At 37.7% G+C, this 16,902-nt stretch overlaps 2 protein-coding genes across 4 annotated transcripts in view; both read left to right on the top strand.

Annotated features, from left to right (window-relative positions):
* LOC127422134 (echinoderm microtubule-associated protein-like 3) overlaps positions 1 to 10,184 on the top strand; it is a 47,723-nt gene extending 37,539 nt beyond the window's left edge. For both annotated transcript variants that reach the window (XM_051665503.1, XM_051665564.1), the window contains 12 exons: positions 13 to 147; positions 533 to 671; positions 2,296 to 2,447; positions 2,551 to 2,676; positions 2,891 to 3,022; positions 4,102 to 4,169; positions 4,288 to 4,376; positions 4,718 to 4,815; positions 5,010 to 5,097; positions 5,193 to 5,291; positions 7,295 to 7,425; positions 7,674 to 10,184. In XM_051665503.1, the coding sequence (XP_051521463.1) occupies positions 13 to 147; positions 533 to 671; positions 2,296 to 2,447; positions 2,551 to 2,676; positions 2,891 to 3,022; positions 4,102 to 4,169; positions 4,288 to 4,376; positions 4,718 to 4,815; positions 5,010 to 5,097; positions 5,193 to 5,291; positions 7,295 to 7,425; positions 7,674 to 7,883 (1,467 nt within the window). In that variant the 3' untranslated portion in view covers positions 7,884 to 10,184. The remainder of the gene's footprint in view (positions 1 to 12; positions 148 to 532; positions 672 to 2,295; positions 2,448 to 2,550; positions 2,677 to 2,890; positions 3,023 to 4,101; positions 4,170 to 4,287; positions 4,377 to 4,717; positions 4,816 to 5,009; positions 5,098 to 5,192; positions 5,292 to 7,294; positions 7,426 to 7,673) is intronic.
* Positions 10,185 to 10,675: 491 nt separating this feature from the next.
* LOC127442793 (metastasis-associated protein MTA2-like) overlaps positions 10,676 to 16,902 on the top strand; it is a 33,306-nt gene continuing 27,079 nt past the window's right edge. Inside the window, exon 1 of one of the 2 annotated variants that reach the window (XM_051700997.1) lies at positions 10,676 to 11,121. In XM_051700997.1, the coding sequence (XP_051556957.1) occupies positions 11,094 to 11,121 (28 nt within the window). In that variant the 5' untranslated portion in view covers positions 10,676 to 11,093. The remainder of the gene's footprint in view (positions 11,122 to 16,902) is intronic. The other variant, XM_051700988.1, reaches the window with a different exon arrangement.

The raw sequence follows: 16,902 nt of genomic DNA on the forward strand, positions 1-16,902 counted from the left end.
GTGTTGTTTCAGAGCACTAATGAGGCAGTCTTGGCAGTGGATTTCAGCCCTACAGACATCAACAGCATCATCACTTGTGGCAAGTCCCATGTGTACTTCTGGACCATGAGTGCTGGGACTTTGACCAAGAAACAGGGCATCTTTGGAGTGAGTCCATATTTGGCCCCCAAGTTATATGTGTTCCCCTGTAAATTCAGTACCATGTGCTTTTCCGTGCTAGAAAACCAGAAAGAAATGACTGGGATACTTAACTGGGATATTTAATTAAGAAAAAAGTACCACAGTATTACCAAATATGCATGGTAAGCATTCAGTACCATTGTACAGTATGTGACAATGTTCTATGGTCCATCTGATATCATCGCTGTACCATGTTACTGCCACTGTACTTCTTTTGGTTACATGTTGAGTGCTAATTTACGATTAGTTTTAAATGCTTGGAGGAAAATAGCACAGCTTTTTTAGTAATTTGCTAAGGAATTCTCACATGTATTGTATAGTATTTATGATTTGGTAATTGCTTTATTCATAGAAATACAAAAAGCCCAAGTTCATCCTGTGCTTCGTGTTCAGTCTCACGGGCGATGTGTTGACGGGAGACTCAGAGGGAAACATTCTCACTTGGGGAAAATCAGCTGCTGATATCAAAACACTGGGAAAAGGAGCAAAGGGTAGGCAGCATAATTTCCTTTTGTTGATATTAGTCATTACAGTGAGTATCATCAAAGTCTTTCTAGCAAGTCAGTCCACTGTCGGCCATCTTTGGAACGCTCCCGGGACACTATTTCCAGTCATGACTGTGCAGCTCCTGTCTACTTGAATGGGGAAAGACCAAATCTCAAAAACGGTTGGTCAAGATTACGATCAAAGATCATATTTCAAATCAGCAGTAAAATCTGACAACGCTGGTATCATAAATTGTGCTTCTTTACCTCAGATTACGCTAAAAAACCCACAATTTTCCTGGCTTGTATAGCTAATTCGCATGCGTGTTCTCAAGATGATTGACAGTCGATGTCTGTATCTAAAAGGTGATTAGCTCATTTAACTGTAAGGCGGGACTTCGTTGACCATTGGGCGCTAGAGCTTCTTGGTTGGCCGTTCCAATTTCTCCCATTCATTTTAATAAAAGTGGCCCATCTCTGCTGAATAGTGGTATCATCCTGGTATTAAATCTGTCAAAAATGCTAAGATTGTTCTAGAATCTTTTTCTAGTTTTTTGTTTTGTTTTGTTTTTGTTTTTCACAAGAACACTGTAAATGTGGAATGGTCAAATGGGATAATCTGTGTTAATCTTTATTTATTTGTATAATTAAAGTTGCACTCAGTCATTTTTTTAATAGGTCATCTTGAATTTACACTGTGCATGCAGCATCATTCAAACGCAATAGTTTTCAGTAACCGATATCATTGTAGATATTCACTATTTACAGTCAGTCATGATTCATATAACCCATGAGCAAATGTGTCCAATAACAGGGCGGTGACTGAGATTAAGTGAGTAGTATTCTCAATAGTGATCTCAACATGGCAGCCCCCATGAGGGGACCCTCTCCATGTAGAATAAAACAGCTTTTATAAGGTTACTGATATGACTGGAGTTTTCATTTCATGAGTGCTCATGATTTTATACATATGCTTCAAAATTACAGTTAATTTCTTTAGGAGTAAAACTTTTTAATGGGGAAAAAATTACTGAGTGCACCTTTAAGAGTTAACCATATTTATGTCAATAACAATGCTCACTCTTTGTTCAGAAATGAGAACTGGTGCAGTTAAAATTTCATTATGTGTTAAACCACTGGTACAACATATATCAGTAAAACTTTACAATATTAATTTTCCACATAAACTAATTTATTTTTAACATAAAAAGTTGCATACATCAACATTAAATGCATTATGAAATAACAATGTAATATTTTCATAAATTAATATTAACCAAGATTAATACTATACTGTAGAAAAATATTGTTCTTTGTGAGTTCATGATTCCTAATGCATTAACTAATATGAACAAAATAGAAACTTATTTTAAGGTGATACCCATTTATTAGTAATAAAACAGGACCATGGTACTACCATGTTGTTTGGACATATTCCATGATAGCAGGCCTGCCATGTTTATACCATGGTACATGATCATAGTAATTATTCAGTATCATGGTATATACTGTATTTCAAAGCACCATGGTATTATCATCTGAAACCATCACTTTACCATGGTTATGACAAAGTACATCTTTGTCTCATTAAATTCACTTTCCTGCTTTTTCTTCTCTCCCTTCCTGGCAGAAACATTTCAGATCATGAAGCAGACGCGCGCTCACGAGGGCAGTGTTTTTACTATGTGTATCCTGCAGGGCGGCGCTATACTGAGCGGTGGCGGTAAGGATCGTAAAATCATCCGCTGGAGTGCAGATCTGGCACCTGAAAGAGAGTGTGAGGTGAAACATGAGTCTCGATGAGTTTTTGGACCTGTGTGTTTACAGCTGGATTAGAAATATATGAAAGCATTGTGTTGTGCTTCTTGAATGTCTGGTTTTCTAGATTCCAGAGAAATTTGGGGCAGTTCGCACCATTGCAGATGTAGATGGTGAGGAACTGCTTGTTGGTACAACACGAAACGCAATCTTGAGAGGAACATTTTCAGACGGATTTGTGGCCATTGTACAGGTAGATTGTTTGGGATTCAGATGCGAATATACGTAGTTCTTTCACTTACATTGAGTTGCCACTAATTGTCATTTTTGACACAGGTTGACAATTTACGCTAAAATTATCAATTATTTTAAGTGTTTTTCACTTTACTAAAGAAGTAAAGATTGAATCTTACAGTGCATTTTCTAAATGAATCTAATTTCACAAGCGTTTTTGATCCAATTGTCAGGGACATGTGGATGAAATGTGGGGTCTGGCCACTCACCCATCTCAGAACATCTTTCTCACCTGTGGAAACGATCGTCAAGTATATGTGTGGAATGCAGAGGACCACAAACTGGACTGGTGCACTACACTAGAGGTCAGAGAGGTTGCAAAAAACTTGAAACTGTATTTAAAGGTGCACTACTTTTTTTCCGCTGGCTGCTGCAACAGTGGTTTTGGATAGGGGTGGAAAAATGCATCGATACATCGCGGTGCAGTAGTATTTGGCTGGTCATTTGATCTCAACACGGCAGCCACGATAAAGGATCACCACCCTAAAGACCCTAAAGTTTGTACTGGTGATTCATAGCAGTTCTCCAGCGCAAACTTTCAGAAAAATGCAGTACCGGCCGCTAAATACCTTCTTACTGCCATTGGTCCATGTCATCGGTAGGTGGCTCAATCAGTGACCAGTCAGCAAAAACCAGTTATTAGCAAGACAATTTCCAAGAATATGTTTTTTTGTTTGTTTAATTAGTCTACAAAATGAATTAAATGTACTCAAATACTCTTAAGTGCCCATTCACTCTGTTGATATGCTGCTTCACTTATGTGCTGTCTGCAGCCGAAAGCCATTCACATATCTGTAAGATATGCCTATCATCATTCTTTTGTCTGTATTCTACCCATTAACACACTTTTATTCCCCCATCTTAGTAGTAGTATTAGTGTCATCATAAATTATAATAACAAAGTGTAATCGGTGAATAGTATGGCCACGTATATCGTGTTAGTGCCATGAATGCAGAATGTAAACATAACAAATTACACATTATCTACTGCTTTTATATTCATTTAAATCACCATCGAGTAGTTAAAACAGCTTATTTAAGCGCTGTGGCCGGTGTTTGAATGTTCGCAAACAGTATGTTGTTGCTCAGCTGTTTCGAACTTCTTTTTAGCTCTGAGCGAAGAACGAAGAAGAACTTCTCAGTGAGTGTGCCAGGGCCTTTATCTAGAATAAAACAGGTTTTTCTATGCCACTGATATGACTGGAGCTTGTGAGTGTACATCATTTAAAACAAATTTGTCAAATTACTATTCATTTCTTTAGGTTTAAAAAAAAATTGAATGTGGAAAAACTTAGTGCACCTTTAAATATTTATGTAATATTATCAAATATACTGTATATTGTAACAGGAAGATGCATTTGACTTAAATCTTTTTATATTTTAGGAGTCTGGTCTATGTGCTGATTTCTGTCCCAATGGTGCTGTTGTCTCTGTTGGACTAAGTACTGGAAGGTAAAACATTCATTTACAGCACAGCAGAGAACAATTACCTCTTCAGTTTTACAGTAAGCTTGTGAAAGTTTCCCTTTTTAAAGGATTTATTATGGTTTTTAACCCTTCACCTATATAGATGGGTTGTACTGGATCTACAAACCAAAGAAGTGGTATCAGACATGACTGATGGCAATGAGCAGTTATCCGTAATGAGATACTCTCCAGGTCAGAGGTCAACAAATTAATTGTAGAATAATAACGTACAGTATTAATCACAACTGAAATAGTATTGAAAAAGTTCTATTATTAGGTAGAAATGTTTGCATTTACTCATTGTGAGTTTCATAAAATGGCTCTTATTTGAAATATAATCAAATGTACTACTTTAAAAACAAACTATGGCCTCACTCGTTCTGATGTTCATTATATAACATGTTTGGGCATTTAGAAGGTTTTCAATATGGCAGCATTTACTGCATGTACTGTATATCTATTTTTAATGCCTACAGCTCTCATAAGTCTTTTTACAATCAGCACCTTATATTTTACTACTTGCCTTAATGCAGATGGCTGCTTTTTGGCAGTTGGTTCCCATGACAACTTCATCTACATTTACAACGTCACAGAAGGAGGCCGGCGCTACATGCGATTTGGAAAGTGCACAGTAAGCAAAGCATGCTGGGTCTGATGCGTGTCAAGTATCCAAAATGATGTAAAACTTTTATGGTGGATTTAGGTGGCATCTTAATGTGCTTTTTTGTGGTATTAGTAGCTTTGTGTGGTTTAAGGCAGTGTATTTGTGTTAAAGAGCATGTTACATTGCGTGGATATAACTGTTCTCTGTGTGTAACTTTACAGGGACACTCCAGTTTCATTACTCACCTTGACTGGTCCAAAGATGGAAAATACATCATGTCCAACTCTGGCGATTATGAAATTCTCTACTGTAAGCCAGTATGCATGTGTACGGTCCCACTAATGCATAGGAGTCAATGAGTGAAATAAATGATGCATTTGAACTGTTATGTTTTTTGGGAAAAGGGGATGTCGCAGGCGGCTGCAAGCTGTTGCGGAACCGGTTTGAGAGTAAAGATCGAGAGTGGGCGTCCTATACCTGTGTGCTTGGCTTCCATGTCATGGGTGAGATACAGTCATTCAAACTGTTTTTAGTTATTAATGCTATTGCTCATATTTAGGATTAGGGATTTGAACACCTGCATGCTAAGTATTTAACTTTTGCCGTGTCCTGCACTGTTTGTGCTATGGACATAAATTATACCTCAAATCACGCTGCTTATTGAAGAGCTGCGCTATTACTTTTCTAAGACATTTTGCCTGGTGGACAATAAAACAAGCAATAAAATCTCATAGATTAAATTGAAGGTGGGACCTGAGCTTATGTAGAAAGCTGAATATAAAAGAGAGTTCAGGGTGGGCTCTTTTGACTTGGGCCAATAGCACTGAGAAAGGTCACCTGCACCTGAAAGTTTGCTATCCTGGAGTGAAATTCACACAAATATCCCATATAATGGAATATGTCCTTTTTTTCATAAAAATAGTATGCAAGCTTTTTCAAATACTGTATATTACCAATAAGCAACCTCCCAGAACACCTTAGCATCATGACAGAGACTTTTGCACAGGCAAACACCTCTCACATTTTCTTTAGAAAATGTAAAAATAAATAAATAAATAAAAATAGCTCTCATAAATTTTAGATAATATTAATTAATATAACTCTCTTTATATCCATTTTTTTTTATTAAGTGTACTAATATGTGTGCACTTCTTGCATGTGCTATTGTGCTATGCAGGTTTGGGCAAAAATCTGAATTTAATCTGAATTCAATTCATAAGTTGGAATTTAAAATGTTAAATTGGAATTTAAATTGAAATAGCAGGAAGAGCAATTTACTGAAATGCATTTCGAGACAGTCGCACAACAAATGAATTTCATTAGTCCAACACCGGTTTTGCGACTAAAAAATAATGACATCATTAATATGGACAAATTATGCCTATTTATTCCCTGATATGTAGATTACTGGTTAGAAATATTAATCTTAAATTCAGTACTGTTCAAAGTATTAACACAGCAATTAAAATCAGATTTAATATTGTGATAGCGCACCAAAAGAAAATTCCACCACATTGTTTACAAGTTCCTAACTTAAATCTGTTGATTCATAGTATGTCAAGTAAATTAGTGCTTTCTGGAAAATGTTATTTTCTTCTGTGGCTTCCATACAATGAAAGTTAATGTATTAAATATACTGAAATATATGTGCATTACACATTTCTAATGGTGGCATTTCAAACATTGATATCATCACATATAGCACTGAGATTGATATCAGTAACAAATATCTATGTTTCTGTAAATAATAAATGTTGTGTGATTCATATTGAAAAATGTATTATTAAAAAGTACACTTACAGCAGTTATATAAATCTCCTGTGATGGAGAGCCTTTGGGATTTGAAAGTGTCCAAAGGACTTATTTCTTGTTTTACTCACCCATTTTCAATATTTATTGGGGTTTTATTGTGCAAATGTTTTATCTGTCCTATTTATTGATTTTGTTTTTAACTCTCATTTATCTCTTGTTCTTATGCATTTATTCCATGATATTGTATTTAAGAAGAGAGAGGTGAGGGTTAATTTTATTTAAAAGAATGGTATGTTCCAATTGGCAAAGGTGAGAAAATTTCCCTATTTAAGCCAGCTGCCACTGGGGGGGAAACGAGATGGATGACAAGTGTTTGGAGCACATGTATAAGTTGCTAACACTGCTTGAGTGCAAATAAACTCCGACCTCCATAGTTGAGGGAAGGGAGTTGGTACTGATTTAGTACCTGAAACAGGTCTAGTTTTTAGGCTGTTTTTTTTTATGTAACCTGGCTTTTAAATATGACTTATTTGCACATTTTGCATTACAGTTGCAATTTGAGTTACAATTCTGCATCCTGTTTGTTACCTTAATTGAAATGTAATTCAAATGCAGGAATTGAATTGGAATTTGAAATAGAAGTCTCTCGCACACAATCCTGATGCTCTGCAATGGGTCCTACAGTCCTGTGCTTCAATTGTGTATGTGAGCCTATGCAATCAGTCTTTGTAAACACCTTGTAAATGCTCTGTAGGTGTGTGGCTTGAAGGGTCAGATGGTACAGACATCAATGCCTTGTGTCGCTCGCACAGTGAGAGCATGGTGGCAGTTGCTGATGACTTCTGTAAAGTTCATCTGTTCCAGTATCCCTGTCCTAAACCAAAGGTTAGTCACTGCCTGTGCGAGTTTTGAAATGAAACCATACATTCACATAGTACATCTTATTAGACCGAGACTGCTCAACAATGGATTCAAGTTTGATGAAATATGCAAAGTAGTGGTGTATGTTATGCTGAGTTAAAAAACGCAGATTAATAATTCACACCGTTATTATGTCGCATCTGTAGTACTTCGGGAAATGTTTTTTTGGTTTACTGCAATGGACATTAAAACTTTCCCTACTTCTGTCTCAGGCACCCAGTTATAAGTATGAGGGCCACGGCAGTCATGTGACCAACGTACGCTTCACGCTTAATGACAGTTATCTCGTGTCATTGGGCGGGAAAGACACCTGCATCCTCCAATGGCGAGTTAAAAGGACGGGGACTGGAGACAATAAGGAACATGTGCCCTCATTCTCTCCTGTCTGCTCTTCTTCTGGCTCTCCAGAAAATGGAACATAGCCAGACCAGATGTGAATCAAGAACAGAAAGAGAGAAAACAAGAAATGCCTGAAGATATTGTAGGAAATGAAGCAAGGATGAAATATTTTATTGCACAATGTGTTGTGACAAAGCATTTGGAAGGTTCTGCCAGCTTTTGTGAAATATGTAACAGCGTTCTTTTACCATTGAGAACTCATAACTAATGCATAGTTATTCACTACCTACATTTCTGTATAACCTGACATGTTACAATGTACCATGATGCTGTGTTGCGGCTTTAGAAATAACAAAAAAAAAATATTTTTTTTTTGTGTTAGATATTTGGATCTTACATGTCGTTGTTTACCTCAAAATCAGTTATTAGAAATTATATTTTTCAATATAGACCTAAGTGGTGATTATACAAGCGTATGGGTGGAAAACATGACCAAAATAGCCAAATTTGAAAGAATAAATCCTGTGGATGTTATAAAGTAGAAATTTTGGGTCCATTATTATTATTTTTGATATTATTGTTATTGTGAGTGACATTTTTATGACAATTAAGAACATTTTCCTTCCAAATTACTGTAATGTGGAAAAGTATTCTCAATTCTGCAATACAGTAATGAAAATCATCCTATCTAGATGCAATTTTTTTTTTTTTATTGAAATCAGCAAATTCAGTACAACAAATAATACCATGTATACACAATTTTACTTTACAAATGTAAAATTTTTTGCATTCCAGTAGGCTGTTGAGAATTGATTTTGTGTGGGGGGTGCTTAATTATCATGAAAATAATGTCACATTGCCTAAATTCTTAATGGTCCTAAAATAGGCTTTATTTTCTTGATGCAGAGTGTAGTTTCTTATTTATTTATTTTATGTTTTTTGGAAAATAAGACCCAGATATTTCTTGAAAGATTCACACCTTTATTTTAGCGAATTGCAAATTGTCTCAAAAATGTGATTGTTGATCTGTATTTTCAAAAGTATCATGAGAATGTTTTGGAAAAAAAATACATTTATCATGCCTTCCTTAAATCAGATGAGAAGCATTTTTATTTTATTTTTTAACTGCATATTCTATAACCGTCCTCATGTTGTTGTTTTTGTTGTTGTTTTCATCTGCTCTCTTTATGGCCTCTAAATAGGGTACAACGGGGCTAAAGGCACACCCTAAGGAAAATGTGCTTTTTTTCTGGCCACAAAATGTATCAAGATTCAGGAAAATCCTATTCTTTTTATTGAATGATGGAGGAACATAATTTGTGTGAAAAGAAATAACAGAAGGTTGTTTTGAATAAAAAAAAAAGGTGGTGAAGGAGCCTTTTACCTCACACCTGGGGTAAAAGGCTCCCTCACTTGGGGTAAAAGGCCCCCAGGGGGTTTATATTGATATAGTGCAGATAACAGGGCCAGTAGTTATAGGGCACAATTTGTCAGCTTATGCAAATACTTCTGAGACAGCAAGATGCTTTTTAGCGTCACAAATTAAGATAATGCTTACTAAAAGTAACTACTTCAGAAAAGGGTGCATAATGTCTTGTTCATTTCAATCACATTTGGCATTTTATTACATCTCAAGTATTCTACAAACAAATGAATCTCCATTGTGATTGGATCAGTCAATGTGAGCACACTTTGAACATTTTTCATATCAAATCTATTCGCCCCACTTAAGAAGAACAATGCGTATAATGGGGGCCTTTAGCTGCTGCAACTGGGGGGGCTTTTTACCCTAAATACCATCCTTTCACACATTGAACAGTTACTGACAAATGTTTGATATAATCACCTTAAACCAAATTGAAAATGACAAATAAGTATTTTGTCTCAAAATAAATGTGATGATTTCCATGATATTCATTAGCTACAAAAATTTGCTACATTTTTACAAATATTAAATATTAGATTAAATGACCTTAAAATCAAACTTTAGACATTTCATGCAATGATGATTCATGGATCAGGAAACTTCTGCAGTGCGTAGTGACAAACGGGTGTTTAGGAAGGTCTTGTGGTAGCATTTGATGCGATTTAGTGTTTTGAGAGAAAATCAAAGGAGCCTTTAGCCCGGTTGTACCCTACTACATGCATAAATGTGTCATTAATTACATTATAAAGTCATTTGTCTCTGTGAAGCTTGCCGTTACGGGCACTAGGATAATCAGTGCTTTAATTTCTATCAGGAATGTGTCTACTGTTCCAGAACATCCAAAATGCTTTTTTTTCTTCTTCTTTATTTTGTTAGAGTCAGCTTTTCACAGCTTGTTTGAACAATGTGAAAATGTATGTTATTGTTTAATCAATAAATATGTCTTGAAGTAACCATATTTTTGTCTAGATGTGCTCCAAAAATCATTAAATTTAGCTTTAGCGTCACAAAACATCTTAGCATCACCTAGTGGGCAATAAAAATAATATATAAAAAACTATAGGGGGCAATATTGCACCAATTTTCGCTGTACATATATATATATATATATATATATATATATATATATATATATATATATATATATATATATATATACACTGTACTCACTGGCTCCTAACGTACATACAAACATGGTTTTATTTTTCCTTTAGACAACTTTGTTCTTGAAACTCCTATATTGTCCTTTCCTCTTCAATTCTTTCTTCAAATCCCATCAGTAATGATATCCTTAGAAACCGTCCTTATTAGATGCACCAACAAGTGCACTATATGAATTCTGAGAGTGTGTTTGCGAGGGACTTCTCACTGTAACAGTTTTATTGCATAGGCAGGCGCTCAAGTTTCGCGGGAGTCACTCGAATTCGAAGTGACGTTATGAGCTTCCGAAGATGACGTCGGTGAGCGTGTGTGAGAGTGAAACAGAGCGGAGGTGAAGAAGAGGAGGATGAAGCAGGGAGCGGAGGATGGGAGGAAGAGTGGCGTGAGAGGAAGAGAAAGAGATAGATAGGCTGGCTATCAAGGGCTCGTGTGTGCATGCCTGTGTGAATGCGTCAATGTCTGAGAGCGCCGAAACAAAGACGCGAGTTATTTTTTTACCATCCGAAGAAACACTGTAGCGGAAACTTTAAACTTTTACCCGCCAGAACGGCAGCGCCGTGCCGGGTCCCGGCTTTGTCTCGCGACGGGTGGGAAGTACGCCAATGCATGCGAGAATATAAATAAACTGCTCCGCTTTTTGGATTCACATTTTGCCCACACAACAAGAGAAGCCTTCGTTATTGTGTTTGTTTAGGGGAGTGAGAGAATGGCGGCCAACATGTACCGAGTTGGAGGTGAGTATTATTGTTGCGGCTAACACTAGCAGCTGGATTAGCATTAGCATTACATTGGTTACAATGAGCGCAATCCCGTCGCTAAGCGAGCTAGGCTAGTTTCGTTACGGCTGCTTTCGGGTTAACTCATTTTTATGTATATACGTGTGTGTGTGTGTGTGTGTGTGTGTGTGCGCGTGTGTGTGTGTGTGTGTGTGTTTAAGTTAACTTTTCGCAACATGTAGCTGTTCAAACTTGCATTGGATCATAAACACGTCCTCTTGTGCAGTTTTTGTTGTAGCTTCTAAGTTTTAGACACGTTGTAAAATGACTAGCCGCCGCAAGCAAATCAGCCTGACATGCCTGTCACTTTAAAACGTGTTTATTCACTTATGATGCTTTTTACTCACTTTTGTGAGTTTCATTCAAGTTTTTGCTATGTACGTTATCAGGCGTGTGCCATTCTGTCAAACTTATAACCAGTGCTGGGTGTAATGCATGACTAAGTAATTAATTACTGTAATTAAATTACTTTTTTCATTGGGGAAAAAAGTAAAGTAAGGGATTACTCTTAATTTTTCAGTAATTTAATTACAGTTACTTCTGATGTAATTGCATTAAATACTTTATAGACTCTAGAACAATTCTTTATAAAACAATAGTGAATTTAAAATCGAAATTTAACATCTAATGTTAAAATGTATGTTTTCTAATTTAACGCAGCCCCCTTAAATTCTTTGGCCAGGTCATGAATAATTGATTTGATTTTATATGATTTATTTGAAAGAATTAAAAGAACAGTTTCATGTCTATCCTTGTATTTTTCATCTGGTCGAGGTTGATCAGGGTTTTAGAAAGTAATAAGTAATGCAGTTACTTTTCAGACAGAGTATTTAGTACAGTAATCTGATCACACTGTAGAAGAGTGTTAGTAATTCAGTTAGTAATTAATTACTTTTTTTGAGTAACTTACCCAACACTGCTTATAACAACTTTAATATATGGAGTGTATATGGAAGATGCAAATGCTTTCATCTTTGTCACATGTTAGGGGAAAAACGGCAACAATTGCCTGTCTTAAAGGATATCAGGAAAGTAGAGGTGCTGCATGTGATTTTAACAGTTCACATAGCAAAAAGGCACCTTTAATGTAAAGTTTTGAACTTGCTGTACATGCAGGGACGTAGATTCCAGGGGGGATGGAGGGGAGGTAACCGTCCAATAATCAGAACAAGCAAGTACTCCGGTTACATTGAAGCGTGTCATTCTGCGTTCAGGATGTGCATAAGTGGTTTTGTGCCGCTCTGTATTGGAAGCTTTCTTATGTCTTACCTCTGTTACTTTGATAGTTTTGTGCTGTGATATGTTGTAGTTATTTAGCCAGTTTTTTTGTTGTTGTTGTTGAATATCCATTAGTTAGCATGTAGAAGTGTTGCGCTTAGCCTCCGTATGTCCCTCTGAAATGTGTCTGAACGGGCTCACGTGAACGTAACGGAGCCTAATTATAGCCTACATTATTATCCTTAAAGGAACATTCTGGGTTCAATACAAGTTAAGGTCAATCGACAGCATTTGTGGCATAATGTTGATTACCACAAAAATTAATTTTGACTTGCCCCTCCTTTTCTTTAAAAAAAAAATAAAAAATCTTTGGCAATTTTTGAACGTTAAAATACTCTGTTTCAAATGTATAGCCACAAGACAAAAAATATGTGTGTAAACTAATTAGTTTAGTATGATATAACCCCATACTAACCATTTCTGTGTAAAGTTATGGTAAATTTTGCATAATATGATATGATGTAATATCACCAAACCCTAAAATGACTGTAAAAATTACGAGTTAAACAACTTTACAGCTCAAATACATGTTTAACAGAAAAATTATAAAATTATAAGCTTCACATTTCTGCCTTTAAAACCTCCAGAAATTGGCCCCATTCACTTCCATTGTAAGTGCCACACTGTAACCTACATTTTTGCTGTTTTTTAAAAGAAAAGGAGGTACGAGTCTAAATTTTTTGTGATAATCAACATTATGCCATAAATGCTGTCGACTGAGCTTAGCTTGTATTGAACCCAGAATATTCCTTTAACACGACTAGTTGATTATGAAAATTGGTAATTTTGCACATCCCTATGTCTTTTACAGCTGCAGCTTTTAGTCTGTGGAAATACCTGTCAGGTGCATGTTAGGCTGTTACAGCAGACATACTACTGTACATTCATGTTTGATCGCCTGCTGCCAGACAGATGCGGTGATGCTTTATGTCTGCTTCTCAATGTGTCGTTCATTTTACCTTTACGCGTTACATGTGTGTTGACATCTTTGACCGCAACGAGAGATGGACACCATGTACATCATAATGTTTTTATTTTCTTAAATCCAGGAATTGGCAGTAAATTGGTCACGGCAATCAGGCTGTGTTGCGTTAACAGATTCTGCTGTTTATTGCTTTATTGGAGTTCTGGAAGGAAAAACTCACTTAGCCTGCTTGTCAAAATGGATAAGTTTATGAGTCAGGACTCAGTTGAAAAGAAAAGTATGCCTCTTCTCACTTATATAGATATATCTATGTGTTTTTAAGAGGATGGTTATCATTGCTCAAAAGGATTGTAATTTAAGGATGGCCATTCAGAGTTTGCCAAATAGTCTTAAACAACAGTCCCACTTTTTTACTGTGCTAGTGTTTTGCAGGTTTAGACAGGTAGGTCATTGAGCTTGACCACTTTTTCTTACCTCAAGCTCTGTAACATGCCACATCACAGCCATCCCTTCATCCAACTCCAACCGTACCAACTGTGGCTCGACTCAGATGTTGGTCAAGTTCAAGTGGTTTTTTATTGTCGTTCGACCATATACAGTTAGTACAGTACACAGCGAAACAAGACAACGTTCCTCCAGGACCATGGTGCTACATAAAACAAAATAGGACAAACATAGAACCATATGAGACTACACAGACTGAATAAGACCTACACATTCCTACATAAAGTGCATGTGCAAACGTGTGCAAAAAGTACAGGACAGTACAATAATTACTAAAAAGGAAACAGGACAGTAGGCACAGTAAGAGACAGTGAGAGACAGTGCAGCACCGACCAGTACACATTTCTAATCTGAGTAGTGCAAAAAGATGACACTTTCTAAAAATGCCGAATGTAAACATAATATACTATGAAATTGTGTTCTATGGACATAGCAGTTATTGAGGTAGCAGCCAGGTATAAAGTGACAATGAATTAAGTGCAACTCTGGACATGTGCAGAAGTTGGATGGTGTGTGTGTGTGTGTGTGTGTGTGTGTGTGTGTGTGTGTGTGTGTGTGTGTCAGTGTCAGACCAGTCTCTTGAGTATTGAGGAGTCTGATGGCTTGGGGGAAGAAGCTGTTACACAGTCTGACCGTGAGGGCCCGAATGCTTTGGTATCTCTTGCCAGATGGCAGGAGGGTGAAGAGTTTGTGTGAGGGGTGTGTGGGGTCATCCACAATTCTGGTTGCTTTGCGGATGCAGCGTGTGGTGTAAATGTCTTTGATGGAGGGAAGAGAGACCCCAATGATCTTCTCAGCTGTCCTCACTATCCTCAGCAGGGCTTTGCGGTCCAAAACGGTGCAAGTCCCAAACCAGGCAGTGATGCAGCTGCTCAGGATGCTCTCAATAGTCCCTCTATAGAATGTGGTGAGGATGGAGGGGGTGGGAGATGTGCTTTTCTCAGCCTTCGAAGAAAGTAGAGACACTGCTGGGCTTTCTTGGTAATGGAACTGGTGTTGAGGGACCAGGTGAGGTTCTCCGCCAGGTGAACACCAAGGCATTTGGTGCTCTTGACGATCTCCACAGAGGAGCCGTCGATGTTCAGTGGAGAACACGGAGTGTCCTTGAATACAGATTGAGTTTTTAATACACATTGATCTTATTTTTTTCTCTAAATTACTCCCCCCACCGCCCCTCCTCGAGATTCCCCCAAAAAATTTAAGTAATTGCCCCATTTCTTATTGTAAAAATCCCTAACTCCCATCCTTCTGCTTGACCCCTCCTCGAAGACAGCTACCCTCCCCATCTCCTTGCACCACTCTGGGAACGAGGGTGCTCCATCCGACTTCCAACTCCTCAAAATAACCTGCCTACCAATCATCACACTGGTCAAAAACCCATTCCTTCATGTACTTATCCTCCAAATCCATGACCTCCCCATCTCCCAAAATACAGAGTCTGGGGCAGAAAGAGACCTGAGTGCCCAACACATCACACACAAAACTTTGCACCTTCAGCCAATATTCTTGGATCTTACAACACCCCCAAAAACATGGGTGGTGTCTCCATCTTCAGAATGGTATCGCCAGCAGATGGGTGTGTCCTTAAGACCAAGCCTAAACAATTTAGAAGGAGTCCAATAAAATCTATGTAAAATCTTAAATTGCATAAGGCGAACCCTTGCATCTCTAGATGCAGACTTGACGTTTTTCAGAATCCTAGCCCACACTCCCTCCTTCAATAACAAATTTAAATCTTCCTCCCATAATCTTTTGAGAGAATTTAAAGCTCCGTCCCCCAGACTCTGAATTAGCAGGGAGTAATACACTGATGCCTCGTGACCTTTTCCAAAAGCAGCAATCGCCACTCCCAGAGTATCTAACACTCTAGCGGGGTGCGTGCTACTCCCAAAAACAGTGCAGAGCAGGTGGCGCAGCTGTAAATACTTATAAAATTGAGATCTGGGAATCCCAAAATGTTGAATCAAATTTTCAAAAGATCTCAACACTCCACTCTCATATAGGTCACCAAGTGTAGTAACCATAGTAACAGAAAGGGGACTTATTAATACATAGTTTAGGGTTCAGCCATATGCTCGAGGCTACGTTTAAATAAATATCCGAGTTAAACACTCTGAACACCTTTGTCCATATCGAGTGTAAATGCGAGATAATGGGGTGTGACTTAACTTCTCCAATTAGTTTGATAGAAGGGCTTTGCAGTGGCGAGATAGGGTTAAGAACTTCCTTTTCAATACAAAACCAGGGATGGGCTCTCTCAGGTGGAAGCGACCAATGAGCCAAATGTCTGAGACCGAATGTATAATAATAAAACAAAATCTTAGGTAGGCCTAGCCTACCTTTGTCAATCGGCCTATGTAACTTGTTGAAATGTAACCTGGGACGCTTTCCATTCCAAATGAAGGATTTCACTATGCTATTAAATTGCTTGAAGTAAGAGACACATTGATCTTATTAATCAATATGTTCTTTGAAAATTTGTGGTGATAATTGTTCAGCGCTCTAGCCGAACTCTCATTTTCAACATTGCTCTCCTGCTATGCAAACATGGCATTCTGCATGATGCACTGGTCAATGGTTAATTGTACAAAAAAATTATAGTAACAGACCAGATGTTAAGTACGAGTGAGTGTTGAACCAGCAGCCATATCACCCTGTAGCTCAAGACCAGTTGCCCTCTGAAGCTAAGCAGGGTTGAGCCTGGTCAGTACCTAGATGGGAGACCTCCTGGGGAAAACTAAGGTTGCTGCTGGAAGAGGTATTAGGAAGGCCAGCAGGGGGTGCTCACCCTGTGCTCTGTGTGGGTCCTAGTGTCCCCTATTTTACAGTAGGGGACACTATACTGTAAAAAAGGTACCGTCCTTCGGATGAGATGTTAAACCGAGGTCCTGACTCACTGTGGTCATTAAAATCCTAGAGCACTTCTCATAAAGAGTAGGGTGTTACACTGGTGTCCTGGCTAAATCCCCCCCCATTGGCCCTTCTCAATCATAACCTCCTAATAATCCCCATCCACTAATTGACTCTAAAAC

This window comes from Myxocyprinus asiaticus, chromosome 1 (genome assembly GCF_019703515.2).
Source record: "Myxocyprinus asiaticus isolate MX2 ecotype Aquarium Trade chromosome 1, UBuf_Myxa_2, whole genome shotgun sequence".
NCBI classification, from domain to species: Eukaryota; Metazoa; Chordata; class Actinopteri; order Cypriniformes; family Catostomidae; genus Myxocyprinus; species Myxocyprinus asiaticus.